The sequence below is a fragment of the Sander vitreus genome, chromosome 23 (assembly GCF_031162955.1).
Source record: "Sander vitreus isolate 19-12246 chromosome 23, sanVit1, whole genome shotgun sequence".
Classification (NCBI taxonomy): domain Eukaryota; kingdom Metazoa; phylum Chordata; class Actinopteri; order Perciformes; family Percidae; genus Sander; species Sander vitreus.
The window spans coordinates 18,711,498-18,727,775 of NC_135877.1; the positions used below are offsets into that span (position 1 = coordinate 18,711,498).

The 16,278-nt window shown below is 39.6% G+C and overlaps 1 protein-coding gene across 1 annotated transcript; it reads left to right on the forward strand.

Moving 5' to 3' along the window:
* The first annotated feature begins 281 nt into the window (after positions 1–281).
* Positions 282–16,177, forward strand: LOC144512310 (endosome/lysosome-associated apoptosis and autophagy regulator family member 2-like). Its single transcript, XM_078242979.1, has 22 exons — positions 282–510; positions 3,798–3,918; positions 4,087–4,276; positions 4,388–4,535; positions 4,659–4,748; positions 4,980–5,085; positions 5,190–5,339; positions 6,624–6,712; positions 7,519–7,699; positions 7,951–8,079; positions 8,237–8,327; positions 8,551–8,653; positions 8,841–8,978; positions 9,202–9,474; positions 10,419–10,592; positions 11,687–11,879; positions 11,969–12,065; positions 12,144–12,245; positions 12,416–12,542; positions 14,014–14,192; positions 14,937–15,099; positions 15,722–16,177. The coding sequence occupies exons 1-22, from the start codon at positions 406–408 to the stop codon at positions 15,791–15,793; spliced, it is 3,021 nt and encodes a 1,006-aa protein (XP_078099105.1). The 5' UTR covers positions 282–405; the 3' UTR covers positions 15,794–16,177.
* Positions 16,178–16,278: the final 101 nt, after the last annotated feature.

Genomic DNA, 16,278 nt, shown 5'->3' on the forward strand with positions numbered 1-16,278 from the left:
TTTCTTAAACATTGATTACACTTTGTAAAAGTCTGCAGAATAAAAAATAACGCTGTGTGAATTAAAACACAGGGAATTATCATAAATAATAACAAGCCAATAAGAATAATAGGACATAAGAATAAGGGTACATTACACTGTGCCAAATCTTGTCGTTTACTTCTAATCTTTATTCTCACTCTATTCTAGGGATACGGGAGTTTTAATTTGAAAGCGGGACCGGAAGTATGATTTTATTTCTTTTACACCGTCCGTCTTGCCTGCAGTGTGGGTGGAGGGTAAAGAGACAGGCAGGCAGGCGTATCAATGACAGGAGCACCACCACATAAGCACTCACCTCTCGGCCTGTTTCATGTTTCTGGCTCCAGGCAGCGGACAGCCGGCTGTTTGTGATCCGAGCTGAGGATGCGGGAGCAGGTGTGGGCCTCCTGGTTCCCCCGCTGCCTTGTACTCATCATCACCGCTCACACATCATCTGTGTCCGCCGACCTGCTGCGGCCGTGCGATGAGGTGAGTGCGATTATTATTAAGCTGTAAAATATCCTGATGCTACTTCTAAACACAATTGTGTAGCTTTTTAAAATGCCAAAATTCGATGGTTCTTTAAAAAAATATATTATTATAATCTAGAAATGACGTTTATCACATAGCCTATTTTGATGTGATGATCAAGTCAAGAAAATGGCCATACATGCAGGAATCTAGCCTACAAGCACATTAGATAAAGGCTTCTCATAATGCACAATAATAAAATACAAGTCGTTTTCCATTTTTATATATTGGTTTAACACTGGATCTAAGCGAGAGCCTGCGGTCCTCTACATGCCGCTGATCGGCTTAAAATGCGGTTCCTGTTGACCAGAAACACGCTCCATAACGAGATGACGTTGTCTGCTGGCTTCCATCCCTTCTCTCGGCAGCCTCCAGCAGTGGTGGAAGAAGTAGGCTACTCAGATCTTTTACTTGAGTAAGAGTAACAATACCATGTAGAAAATACTCTGTTAGTAAGTAAAAATCATGCATTTACATTTTAAGTGAAAGTAGCCTACAAAAATATTAGCATCATATTATACTTAAAGAATCATGCATAAATTATATTACTGGATTATAATTGGTGATGCATTAGTGGGTTCATCATTTTATTGTTGCAGCTGGTAAAGGTGGAGCTAATTTGAATTATTTTCTATACATTTATCTGCTGGGTTGTGAATTTCCCCGCCAACATATATACCGTTTTATCTTAATCTATAATCACATCATAGTTTATTGGTTGATCATATTTTGTATTATTAATCTGAATCTGCAAACTACAGTTATCAAATAAATGTACAATATTTGCCTCTGAAATGCATCAGGTAGCTGCTGGATTTAGAAATGAGATGACGTTCAACTTTGCCAATTACCAAATTGAACTAATCTTTCAGTGAGTTTGTCCAGTGATGATCTAAATTCAGGTTCACTTTTCCACTCTGAGAAGAATGCAATTTCCTTTGACGTGTCTGTAATTTTCTGGATGTTTTTGCCATCAAACATTTAATACAAAATATCAGCAGTCCAAAAAGTGTAATGTACATTTTTCCTTACTACACACATCCCAAAACCCCCAGTCCTATAATCAGAGAGGCTGGCTTGTCATAGCGTTGAATTTTATCTCCTGCCCCCCCCCTTCTCTCTTCTTCTCATCAGTCTCCATGACAACCAGTGTGAGTCACCTGGGAGACCAGCGAAACAGCTAATGTCTTTTTTATCAGCTGACCTTTTCCCCCAACTGTTGAGCACATTAGCACTGGTAACAGCCCTCTTGTTTGTCCAATGGACAGCAGGTGCTACATGTTAATAAAGTAGTCGAACCTCACATGGCAATCCAATTGTTTGTGTGTGTGTTGGGAGGGGGGGTGGAGCATGAATGGCCATTTTTGTTGTTGCAGAAAGGTGATTAGTCGCTTGTAGAGCTCAAGCTTATCTGTCTCGCACACATCCTGCAATCTGCAAACTGTCTCTGCTGAATTCCCCCCGTACACACGTCGCAGGTCATTTCTGTGATTGTTCCAGTTTAATCAGCTGCTACTTAGATGTCCGTGCTCTGCTGCAGCCAGCTGATGATTTGTCTGCCTAGTTGAACAGCAGGTTGAGGGGAGGAGATGGAGATCTGCCAGAGGCTTTGGACTCGAAGGAAGTCACATTAGAAGTACAAACCAGGCCTTATTTGATTCTGCTAGATTGCATCAAGTAGAAAACAGATTTGAAGGCTTTGACATTTAGGTATTCAAAGGTGAAATGAGAATGAGAGGAAGCAAGACATTGGATATTAATATAAAATCTGCTTGCTGTCCTCCTGCATCATTTTTACAGCTGTAACATACCTGAAGTCCACATCTAAATACCACTATGGCAGAAAATATAATATGAAATTGCAATAATAATTTCAGACATAGGCTAGCTGTTTCCCCCGTTTCCAGTCTTTATGCTAAGCTAACTGACCGTAGCTTAATGTCGTATCAATTGCCAATAAGCGTATTTCCCAAAATGTCAAATTTTTCTTGTAATAAATAATAAAGTGTATTTAGAGAGCATTTTTCCCAAAATCATAATAAAAATATCTTACAGAGGGCTACAAAACTTATAAAAGTAGAAAAAAACCCTGCACAATTTCTTGTTTACTGGAGGTTTATTTGATATTTATTTAATACAATGTTTTGGTCCAAATAATATACCTGTTGATGAAGATTGTTTAGACAAAATAAAATCTATTAAATTAATATGAAATAAACGAGATGAGTTATTAAACAGTGTGCCGGAGTTTTATTCTTTATTTTATTCTATATTATCAGAAAAAAAAAAAGTAAGCAGGATATAGATTCAAACATGTTTAAAGGCAGTTTGGGAAAAAAATTAAATATGTTGAAACCAGCAAGTTTATAACCTGTAATATATGTCAGATCTTGTAAGATGTGTATCTTGTACTTTACCTTAATTTCCTTTGGGATAAATAAAGTACCTCTATCCATCTATCCATCTATCCATCTATCTATCTATCTATCTATGAAACACTGTTCATTACCTTAATTATTACCATAACATTATCTCTAGCTCTTGTTTCTATGGAGATTAAATAAAAGCACCTTATTATAGTTTGCTTTGGACAAAATGTCCTAAATAAATATTCAATCATTTCAAATGATTAGCATAATGTCACAACCAGCAGTCCTTGGATAGAAGCAACTGCACAGATGACCGGATGTTGTGCTCTTAAAGGACCATTAGTGTTCCAGTGGTTGGTTGCCGCAGTGATCGGGGTCAACCACCACTTTTGCACTGAAACCAGCTTTTGTTTTCATAAGAAATCAGCTTCATGCTCACAAAAAATGGATGTGTGTCCAGTGCTATATGTGATGCTTTGAACTAAACATCAGCATGCTTACATTCTCACACTGACAATGCTAATGTGCCGATGTTTAGCATGAAGAAAAGTATTGGATGATTGGAAACTTTGACCTGATGGTCAATTCATCCTGAGGAGGGCATGAATGTGTTTACCAAAATGTCCTGGCAATCCATCCGATAGCTGTTGACAGATTTCACTCAAAACCACGATTGTGAACATCATTGAGGCGCTAAAGGAAAAGTAGGGGGATCACCAACATCAGTATGCTTTATCCTCTGGGGACCATGAATGTCAGTACAAAATGTAATTCCATTCCATCGAATAGCTGCTGAGATATTTCAGTCTGAACCAAAGTTCTCCTCTTCTTGGATGGTGTATTAATCTTTGTGTGTTCTGTATGTGTGTCCTGCAGACAGACTACTACTACCAGTACACAGAGTGTGACAGCACAGGGTCGCGATGGAGGGTCGCCATCCCTATCAATCCAAGCTCCTGCTCAAACCTTCCACCTCCAATCAGAGGAACAGACTGCTGTAAGCACTGTGTGTGTGTGTGTGTGTGTGTGTGTGTGTGTGTGTGTGTGTGTGTGTGTGTGTGTGTGTGTGTGTGTGTGTGTGTGTGTTTCTGTGTGTGTGTGTGTTCATCTTTATGTGTGTGTACTTGCATGTCAATGTGACCCTCTTTTCCTCACTGCCTCACAGCTTTCTCATGTCCGGCTGGGAAGTTCTTAGAGATGACTACACAGCAGTGCACGCCGTGTGTGGCCGGCTCCTATTCGCTGGGCAGCGGCCTACGTTTTGACCAGTGGGACGCCATCCCTGCAGGCTTCACCAGCCTGGCCAGCTTCTTGGACCCTGGGCCAAATGGAGAGGACATTCTGGCCTGCAACAGGTGACACAAACACTCACTGACAATACCTTCCCCACAGGATAACATGGAGTTGAGCATGCAGCCATTATTCTTTTTTGCTGGTTTGCTGAGTGTGTTTTGTCCATGCTGCAGCTCATCATGGACGCCACAGGGTGTGTATCTGGAGTCGAACCGCGACGAGTGTACAGTGTCTTTGGTTTACGCCGTACATCTGGAGAAACAGGGCTCCGTCTCCTTCACCTACCAGTACCCCGACAACAACATCTTCTTTGAGTTCTATGTAAGCACCTCTAACTGCTTCCTACTGTACAATACAGCCTAATATATTTTGATTCATTCGTTTGCCAATATGTCTGGAAAACATTTGTTTTATGGCTAAGCTACGATATTAACATGTGTTCAGGTCCAGAACGAGCAGTGTCAAGAAATGGCCCAGGCTGATGACCAGAAGTGGATTAAAGTCACCAACAATGGACAATGGGACTCACACACAGTGAGTATCTGACTCCGCTTGTGTTAGTAGGGGCTGCATTCACCGTGTGCATGTCTTTTTATTTTTGTTTTTATTTTTTTTAAAGGTTATTTTTTGGGCATTTGTAGGCCTTTATTTGGATAGGACAGCTTAGACTTGAAAGGGGAGAGAGAAGGGGAATGACCTGCAGCAAATGGGCGCCCGCTCTACCAGGTGAACTAACCAAGGGCCCATTTTTGTTTTTATTTTTAGGTGACTCTGAAGTCCGGTACGAACATCCTGTATTGGAGAACAACCGGCATCCTGGTGGGAGGGAAGGTGGTCAAACCCGTGCTGCTCAAGAACATCCAAATAGAGGGTAAAGCATAAGTCAACACACACAATAAGGCATTCATGAGCTTCATGAAGATAAATTCCTAAAATCGGTTCTCAGATGTAAATTATAAATATAAATATGTCCAGGTGTGGCCTACACATCGGAGTGTTTCCCGTGCCGGCCTGGCTGGTTCAGCTCGGCCTCCGGCTCATCATCCTGTCAGCCGTGTGCCAGCAACACCTTCTCCATAAAGGGGGCATCCTCCTGTACAACCTGCCCTGAACACTACTACTCACGTATGTACACATGAAACAACAGTAGTATGTCACTAGTTGTCTGTTGTTGGCTTAATTACATCCACTGAGAAGTGGAAAAGAAAGATTGGTGTAAGCTATAAAACCAAAAGTAAGTTTTGCTTTAATAAAGTTAGAAAATGTAATCAGTTTTTTTAAATCAGCCAATCCTTATCTACCTTAATGTATTTAAATGTAACTTAAATAGAAAAATCTGAAAAGATATAGTATAGTCCAATGGTACTGTTTTACTCAAACACTTAACATAAACAAAAGCTCTTTTTATGTAATTCCTCAAATTTGGTTATTTAAGGTTTGTTTGACACATTTATTAGAGGTTATTTAATAATTGAATAATGGTGTTTACTATCAAATTATTTATGACAGTAACTGTAAATGTAACATGATAGGACATGTTTTACTGTAAATGGAAATAAACTCAGTATAAATAATAACCAAGTAAACAAAAAAGTTATAACTGCCCACTTCTCAGACAAATCTATTTAGGACATTGTAAAGAAAAAACTAAAAGCCAAAGTAAATTAGAATGTTATCTGGCCCTACAAAGAGATTATGATTCGGCAGAATATCTCTCTACTGTCAGAGATAGAAAGCAGAGACAGATCCTTACCAAGTACAGGCTCAGGGACCACGAACTGGCACTCGAATCAGGAAGACACCAAAAAAATCATGTCAACCAAAAGAAATCAGGTGAGGCTGAGACAGAAATTTAGGACACTTCCTCCTACGATGTAAAACATTCCATTTTTACTTCAACAAGTTCAACTCTGTAATGTCAGATTTCAAAGAGCTGAATGACCTCTCAAAATTAAAAATATGCGTAGGAGAAGGAGACAGGGCATATCTTGCTGATATAATTAATATATATCAATCTGAATGTTGTGTTAATGTTTCTATTACTGTTTATTGTGTAGTGTCCAAACATTTGGACAAATTGTATTTTGATGCTTTGGCAACAATTCTTTGTATTGATTACAATGTAGCCTTTAAATACGATTATGTTCTGCACTTTGTATTTGCATATCTGCCAACACGTACATGATAATATCTATAGCTATATTGGCTACACTCTGCTATTGACTTATAATATATACGGTATGTAAAAAGATATAACTAATGTTTGTGTTAACCCTAAACGTTTTACATTCTCTTCTGTAAATTAAAAAAACTAGTCATTTGGATTTAGAGAACATCACATTCTGGTTGTGCATGTTTTCTCTGCATCACTGTGCACTGGATCATCATTGTCTCCTCCACCTCTGTCAGATGAGGGATGGGCAGAGTGTAAGGTGAGGCCCCCGTGCTCAGAGAAGGATTACTTCCAAATCCACACGGCCTGTGACAGCGAAGGGAAGGTCAGCAGCATCCACACGTTTCACATTTCACACACACACACACACACACACACACACACACACACACACACACACACACACTCACTTTTTACTACACAAGGACATGTACACCTGTCAAAGATAAATTGACAATTTTTTTGTTTAAATTTCTAGGTTACCTAAATTAAACTAATGGCTAATTTGGAAATATAAAGACTTTTAACAACATACATACAAGACAAAAACACCCATGATTGGTTTTATATTTAAAACATGATAAGCATTCCTGTTTATCTTTGATCTAATGTTTACACTTAACAAAAGGACATATAATAAATGATGCCTGTTTGCGTGTATTCTGTAAATTTCCTTAACGCACTGCTTATTCACACAGAAGGATAATGCTGCCTGTTTTTACTGCATTACATTTAAATTGATAGTAAACAGTGGATACGTTCTGTCAGCTCTTTCAGGGTATTACTGTATCAGAAACTAGAGAAGTCACACAATGTGATGAGAAAGGAAATGACGACTTAGTGAACATTTTGCATGTAATCTGATCCAAAGTCAACTTCCTTGGCACTCGTCTACAACCTTGGCCTGTTTTGATCCACATCTCTGAAAGCGCTGAGTAAGCATGATGATGTTTAAAGAACAGAAATGAAACACATCTCTATTGTTGATTGTGTAGTTTGCTTTTTATGTATCTCAGTCTGTATTACTCCAGGTACATTTACATTTCTTCTCTATTTGTATGTTCGTAAAGCCCCTCTATTAGAATACGCCTTCCCACCCTGATCATAATCTCTGTGATTTGTCGATTACAGACGCAGGTGTTGTACCGTTGGGTGGAGCCAAAGATCTGCGTGGAGAACATCACAGGGGCCGTGGAGCTGCCTGTGACGGGACAGAGAGAGCCCTGCCCCCCCTGCAACCCCGGCTACTACAACAGCAACGACTCCACCTGTTTGCCCTGCCCACCTGGAACCCACTCAAATGGCACCTACGGTAAACCTGCTCACACCTGGCACGTACTGTTACCGAAGCAGTGGTGCTGTTTTCATATAATTTGAATCTTTTTGAATCTGTATTTAGCTAAGGAAAGTCAACTAAAGATGATTATGGATGGATTATCTACTCCTGAAAAGCTATTCTTGTGCAAACATAATGTTTTACCAAAGAGTAAAAATACCATTGTTGTATCTAAATAAAGCTTTTGCGCACGTGGGTGTGTGGGTGTGTGTGTGGGTGGGTGCCAGTGTGCACTAAGTGCCCTGCAGGTACAGAGCCAGTGTTAGGTTACGAGTATAAATGGTGGAATGTACTGCCCTCCAACATGAAGACTTCCTGTTTCAACGTGGGGAACTCCAAATGTGACGACATGAATGGTGAGCACAATTCACAGAGACACTAAAGAAGTGTTCACACCTCACAAAATAATTTACAATTGAGTTAGAATCAAATGTACTTACTAATACAACATAAAAGATCTGTAATCTAGAATCAGTGAGATAATGTGTGTGCATCATGTCTGTTGTTCATCAGGATGGGAGGTTGCAGGGGACCACATCCGCAGTGGAGCAGGCAGTTCAGATAATGACTACCTCATCCTTAGCCTGCATGTGCCTGGCTTCAAGTAAGTATGTGTGCTTTCTTTCTGGGGAGATCTGATTGTTTCTGTGACAGATTTGTAATTATCTAGTGTGGACACCATAGAAAGAGAAAATCAAGAGCGCTGTCTTAAGAGAGAAAAAGAGGTTTTGCCGGAAGTAATTGCCGGCTAAAATCCACTTAACAACACAGTATTTCTATGTCTATATCATCTTAGTCTCTGCCTGTGTTTGTGTTTTTGGTGGCAGGGTCCCAGCCTCACTTTCAGGGATGACCGGCAGTGAGTTTGGCTCGATAACCTTTGTGTTTGAGACCATCTGCTCTGGCGACTGTGAGCTCTACTTCATGATGGTGTGTGCTTTGATTGTGTGTGTTTAGAGCAGAAAGTTAGTAATTAGGGGACTTATTTTTACCAGCAAGCCAGAATAGTCACGTTTGTCTCACTGTCGTCCAGTTTATTACAGTGTTCTGCAGATTGTTTAGTAATCCAACCTGTATTTTCCCCCATCTAACTGTTTTCCTGCGACGCCCCCTGCAGGATGTGAACAGGAAGAGCACCACAGTGGTGGAGTCCTGGGAAGGCAGTAAAGGGAAACAGTCATACTCACACAGCATGACCAGGAATGACTCTGTCTCATATACATGGGCCTTCCAGAGGACTAACCATGCTCTGGACGTAAGTGAACTCACACACACATAAGGTACTTTATTCCCTTTCATTTAAACCCTGGGCATGTCATTCGCGTGTATGAAGGTATAATTCAATTGTTTGTTAAATTATTACTGGCAATAATGCTACTGTACGAGGAATGCAAATGTGACAATAAATGCACTTTCATTATATATCAAGATTATATACCCCAACATATGTGTCTATCCTGTGTATGTATGTTTTGTAGGTGCGTCATTATGTCAGTGACATGGTGAAGCTGTACTCCATCAGCGTGACAAACGTCCTGGATGGGGTGGCGTCATCATGTCGGGCCTGCGCTCTGGTACCCCAGAACTCCCAGCGGGCCGGCTCGTCCTGCGTCCCCTGCCCTGCAGGATTCTACATCGACAGAGACACCAACCGGTGCCAGGAGTGTCCGCCTAACACACACCTGGCAGGGCGCCACACCTACGGCCAGGATGCATGCGTCGCCTGTGGGCCTGGAAGTATTAGCAACAAGGTAGAGAGACCTCCTCCTCTGGGTTTTTTGGTACAAGTGCTGATATTGTTCCTGAGTTTTGGTACAGACACCAAAACAATCCTTGTTTTGATAATTTACTTTGAGAAATATAAATAGGTTTTTCTACTTAAACCTTACTTGTTCATCAAACAAAAGAAAAGTTTTCAAATGTGTTGTTGTCAGAACACAAGCAGCCACACAAAATGTTTTACTGAAGAGAAACGTCTAACATTTTAAATTAAATCAGGAACTATCTGATCCAAGCATAAGAAAACAAGATTACAAATCTGACATTGTGCTATGGGAATGTTTTGGTCGCAACCAAAGTGATTTGATGTTTAATACCCAGTCCTACTCTGGGTTTTATCAGTAAGCAGTGTTTGTGTATTTGTTTAAGCCAGAGTGTCGCGGTCGGGAGTGCTTTTTGGGCCATATAACTACTACTAAAACCAATATATTACAATTGTTTTTTAAATAGTTTTTATATTATATTTCTCTATGAACCCTTTGGAGCTCTTGCCATGGTTCTGAAAACAAAATAGAAAAAACATATATGAAAACTTTACATGGTTGGTTGGTGTCAGGGGCCAGATCAATTTATACAAATCCTGTTTCAAGTGCTAAGCCACTATAGGCTTGATTTACAGTTATTACAGAGGACATGAAAAATGTTTATAGGAACAAAAAAAACATAACTTACTAAATTGACTGTAAATAACAATAAAAAAAATACTTTTATATTACTGTAAAGCGGTGATAACAGATTATTACATTAAACATATTAAATAAAAATGGGATGTTGCAAATCACTAATTAAATAACCACATAACATTTATTTTATTTGTTGATTTTACTCATTATTTATCATTATCATTAGTTTGTACTGTCCATAGTGCATCTAATATGTTGCATGTTGAGAGTTCATGTGTTTCCTTTTCTTTCAGGAACACTCTCGTTGCTACAGCGACTGCTCCTTCTCCCACACAGAGAACAACCGTACGCTGACCTTTGACCTCAGCTCCCTGAGCGCCCCGGCCTCGCTGACCATCGGGCCAAGTTTCACCTCTAAAGGCACAAAGTACTTTCACCTGTTCAACATCAGCCTGTGTGGCCACGAGGTAATTCGCACATACTCGATATCATCGTATATTAGCAACAGTTGCTATTCCAATGCAATTAAGGTTCTGAGATTAGAGATTCCTTTAAAGCCTCTGAACATCCACGCAGATGATTCTAGTTACTCTGGCTGATTAGACCTCTGCTCAGGTTTAAAGTGGGCTGGAGCTGTGTGGCCGGGTTGGATCAGTGGGTAGAGCGTGTGCACATGTACTGAGAGGTTTATGCCTCGAAGCAGAGGTCCAGGGTGCGAATCTGACTTTTGACGATTTCCTGCATGTCTTCCCCCTCTTTCTCCCCTTTCTCACCTAGCTGTCCTGTCAAAAATTAAAGGCGGAAAAGCCCCAAAAAATTATCTTTAAATAACATTTTAAAAAGTGGGATGGAGCTTAGATGGGAATTTATTAGGTCACAAATCTTTTCTACCAATAAGATGATCAAACTGTAATTTGTCCTGCCCTAACAGGTGCAACAAAGCTAAAAGGAGACTCAGGAAGATGTCAGTCAATCAGTCTTAACACACCCACACAGTCCTAGGAAGAGGTCAAATCCGCAAGATTAACTGAAAACACCTGAATGGGTGTTCAGGGCCTTTAAGTGGATGTTTTCTTTTTGGGTGGTGATCTAAGAATGGAGACTTATTCTGCTGTTGCACTCATGGTTAGCTGTCTTGTATGAAAGCAAGACTGAAATGTAAATGCCTAAAATATGCAATAAATGAGAAATGATTTTTTGGGGGGGATTTATTGTTCATTTTTGTTAAATTGTATTTTGCCTGAAAATGATAGTGGTGTCTGGACTATTGATGTTTTTGTCAGCATTACTTTACTTTTCTTCACTCGGTCTTTACAATTATTGTGTATTGTGGCCGTATTCCCACCAGACTTCATTAAATATTCCAGCTATAATACAAACTGACATTTTCCATTTTTTTATTTTGAAGATTGATTCACAACGTGAGAAGAAATTAAATGTTTTCACGTCACCCCAGTGTGATAAAATGTTTTTTTTTTTAAAGATGCAGTAAAACATCAAGTGTAACCATAGCAACTGACAGTTAACTGTCATGCTATCTGCATACACATGTCTGTTACAGGGGACAACGAGAGGCGCTGTCTGTACAGATAATGTCACCGACGTGTCCAACAAAGACGACCAAAGCGCCTCGGCTCAGTTTGTCAACTCAGTGGACAGCTTCATCTGTCAATCAACCATCATCCCAAAAGATGGGCGCGGTTTCAGGATGGCCATTTCCTCCCAGTCCATCAGTCTTGCAGACGCTTTCATCGGTACGACGCTTGTTAAATGGCAATATGTGGCTGTATGATAACCAGCTTGTAATGTTTCCTTTGATATCTTCATCCATGTTTCTTACCAGGAGCAACAGTAGACTCCGTTCTGGATGGCGTGAACGCTAAACTAGAGCTTTTTCCTGAAAACGTAAAGGATGTTCCAGACATAAACTTCTTCTACAGGTACAGTATGAGATATGGAGGCAGAGTTAGTGAGTGCATGTTTTTGCTGTGTTTAACTGGGTCCTTGTTTTCTTTCAGGTCAACGCAGGCAACGGCTTCATGTGATCAGGGTCGCAGTTCAGTCATCACTGTTCGCTGTAACCCCAAGAAGTCTGAACGAGGAGAGCTCTCTGTGCCCAGGTAGGTGGTAATGTGCTCTATGTATGAGATTGTGTTTTCATTTCCACCCAAAATGTTTTTTTTACAAACATACACTGTAAGAATTTCAGATAGATTAGACAATATGAGTTGTGAACATGATACAACCAATTCCAGAAAGTCCGTGAAACTCTCTGTGTGTGTTTTTGCAGCTCCTGTCCTGCAGGAACATGCGATGGATGTACGTTTCACTTCCTGTGGGAGAGTGCCAGCGCCTGTCCGCACTGCACCGAGGATGACTACCACCGGATAGACGGAGCGTGCAAGGGAGGCGTCCAGGTAACATACCTGCTATTGCCTGCATTCATTCTCTAACATCACCCTGACCTAAAACTAATCCAACCAGGGTTGTGTTCCAATGGTTGCATTTTGCAAACAGTTACAATCTGGTGAAATACTCTTTAAGCAGCAAATCTAATGAATCTCTCTCAAGTCGTTATTAAATCTCTAGCGTCATTTCATATTATTATTTTTTTTTTTAAATTGTATCTTTTTTTGGAATGAACAGGGACATATACCAGCATAGCAACATTAGTAGAAATAACAACACATGTCCTTCCAATTTTGTTTGTTTTGAGTGCAGAATAAGTACATCACCAGTCATCCAGGCATACGGGGCCAAAGGAAGTATAGTCATGGATCAGATGACGTTCATCCTTTGTGTTGCCCATTCTCCTCTATTAACTTAGATTTCACAGCAATTGTGATAGAATAGCATCAGTATGTACTCATTATCCTCTTAAGGACAGTACTGACAGTTAGCCTGGGATAACATTTCATATTATTAAAGAAGATACAACAATTATCTAAGAAGTAGCCTAAATAGATTTGATTGATTTTAAAGGATTCTGGTTCAATATCCAATATATACTTTATAAAACTGGATATATGGATATATATTAATTGCATCATTCAGTTTAGACTGTTATTATAATTCCTGCAGACAAAAACCCTCTGTGTTTTATGAAACCACTCTAAAGACATTGAGATAAGACTAAACTATATCAAAAATCAATTTATTAAAACTAAATTGTTTTTTGTTGAGTAAAACTAGACTAAATCAGAAAATCACACGGATGAAGCCCCTGCGCTGAATCGTGGTGGTATAATAAAGATTTGTTCAGTTAGTCAGCTAGTGTTTTACATTTAAAACTAAAAGGCTGATGTATGTTAGGACTAAAACTAAATTGATACTGTGATTTTTTCATCATAAACCCAAGACGTATTTTGACATTGTCATATCTTCCGAATCCTCTGGCTTTTCATGCTAATAACCCAGAGCCGGTCAATATATCGATATTACATCGACACTGATATATGAGACTGGATATCGTCTTGAATTTTGGATTTCATAATTTCGTAATATGACACAAGTCCTGTCTTTTCTAGGTTTTAAAGGCTGCATGACAGTAAAGTAATTTTCTGAACCTACCAGACTGTTCTAGCTGTTCTATTATTTGCCTCAACCCACTTAGTCATTATATCCAAATTACTGATGATTATTTATCACAAATCACATTGTGTAAATATTTTTTGAAAGCACCAATTGTCAACTCTACAATTTAGCTGCAATATCGACATTGATGAATTTGGTCAAAAATATCCTGATATTTGATTTTCTCCATATCGCCCAGCTCTTACTAACCTCAGAAATGAAGCCAAATACACATGCTCCACTATTTGACTTATAATGCCAAATATCTGCTTGCACAAGCAAAAATGTGGAAATTCTCCATCTGTCACCGTGCAGGAAACTCTGTTCTTGTGGAACGAGCCAAAGCTGTGCACCAAAGGCGTATCGCTGCCTCCCAGGAGCTCCTCTCCGTGTGAGGTCATCGCTCTGTGGCTGAAGGTTGGGGTTGGTGGCGGAGCCTTCGTGGCCGTGCTGCTCATCTCTCTCACCTGCTTTTTCTGGAAGAAAAACAAGAGGTTAGAGGCACCTGCCAATCGGACGCTACCACCAATCTCAGTCAAGGCCAACGTACTCATTAAGATCACCTTGTTTTGTTATTTAAAGGCAGAGATGTCAGCGGCTGTTTTTCCGCGACAGTAAAGGCTCTGATTCTTTCAAGAAGTACACATTTTATTTACAATTTCAGAAACATAGCCAGAGTTATGTCTTTACTTTTACTTTATTTGTTGTTTTTTACTTTAGTCATATTACCTTTGGTTTTAATAGGGGTCACCAGCTTTTTTAGCTGTGACCTCTTAAAATGAAGTCTATTTGTGACCTTTTATGGTTTTTCTTCCTTAAAACACAAGTTGTGAGCAACCAAACCAGTTATATTTTCTTTTTAGATTGTGTCACGTGAAGGCATTTTAGAGGTCTGAAAAAGTGAAAATGTCCAGTTATTTTTTACAAATCATGAAAGAGTAGAGAAAAAGTGAGGAAAAAAATGAACACAATTTTGTGTAACAGAATACACTTTTTTTCTTTTTTATCCACTTCATCATCTTGTGACCCCCTCAGATTTATCTTGGTCTAAACGCTTTTTTAGGAGAACAATCTGTTTGGTAGAATCACTTTGATTTTTGGATTAAACTATAATATGACAGCTTTTCCGGTTAAAGGAAAGGTTTTAGTATTTGCCTTTAAACACCTAACACTAGATGTTGTCTATGCCTAATAACATGTTGTCTCATGATGACGGTGCCCCTGTGGTCTGTGGTCAGGCTGGAGTACAAGTACTCTCGTCTGGTGATGTCTGCGAACAAGGAGTGTGAGCTGCCAGCTGCAGACAGCTGTGCTCTGGCTGAAGGGGAAGAACCTGACGACGACGTGGTCTACACCCAGAAACCCTCCCTGCTGGGGAAACTCCGGGCCATCGCCAACAAGGTGTGTATCTCACTTATTATAAACTTAATTGAGGCAAGTTGACTGAGCATGTACTGCATGCTTATTTCCACTAATGCCTTACTTTACTTCACATATCTTCACTTTCACTCAAGTTCGGTTTCTACACCCAGATTTTAATAGCCAAATCAGTTGTAGTTCTACTTTCTGAGCCAAACTGCAAAAACAGGTAATTTAGTTTCAAAGCTAACGAAAAAAACGAAAAAGGCGTGTTGTTGCAGTTGCATCTCAAAAAAATACAACTTAATCGTAAGAAATTGTTTAAAAAACAAGTTATTTAGGAAAGTGAAATCATACACGCAGGATAGTTTGGAACCACAAATGTGAACTTCATGGTGGCGCTACAGGAAAAGACAGGAGATCACCAAAATCCTCTTGTAAACCATGAATGTAATGAAATTTCATGATATTAGATATTTCAGTCTGGAGTGACATTGTTATCCTGAGAGCTATACAGCTATAGCATGGGTAAAAAGTAGCCCAATTGAGCTGAATCCCCCCCAATCTGGTAACACTTCTCCAGGGATGCATCTGTAAAACATGTACCTTTTGTGGTGTAGTAACAGAACTGCCAAAAAAAATATTTAATATCTGTATCTTTCAGCACGAGGGTGGAGAGAACTGTGAGTCCGTGCAGCTAAACTCCTCCCAGTGTGATCGATGGGTCCTGGGATAAACGGATGCCAACAGAGAGAGAGAGTACAAATCATGGAGGAACAGTCAGTCAGTGACAGTGTTTATCACTGCCGTGTGCCCTTTGCCTCCCTTCATTGTGTGTGGGGGCACCAATACAGACCTCATACAGTACTTCCAGTTTTTACTGAAAAATGATTGCAGATGCAAAAACTGGACAATGGCTTTTACTCCTATAGAATACACAGGAAACACTGTTGCTTTAATGCCATGGATGCTCAAGGGTGGCAACTGAAAGAGAATCATGCTTTTAATATTTTCTTTTTGTATGTTTTGTATTTTTATTTGGTATTTTCTGTTCAGAGTCATGTATTTATATAAATGTTATAATGATGAACCTTTATTAAAGTCCAATTTGACTTTGGGATTTGTGTGTGGATGTTTAGAGTTCATATAGGCCTGCAGTAGACTACAGTTTTCCAATAATCTATAGATTGTGAAAAAAATTAAGAAAATGGTGAGAAATGG

Bases quoted from the DNA above. Each gene is read 5' to 3' on its own strand.
- LOC144512310 (XM_078242979.1), top strand. From the start codon at position 406: ATGCGGGAGCAGGTGTGGGCCTCCTGGTTCCCCCGCTGCCTTGTACTC. The intron at 511-3,797 runs GTGAGTGCGATT...TGTGTCCTGCAG, and splicing joins TGCTGCGGCCGTGCGATGAG to ACAGACTACTACTACCAGTA. The intron at 4,536-4,658 runs GTAAGCACCTCT...ACATGTGTTCAG, and splicing joins ACATCTTCTTTGAGTTCTAT to GTCCAGAACGAGCAGTGTCA.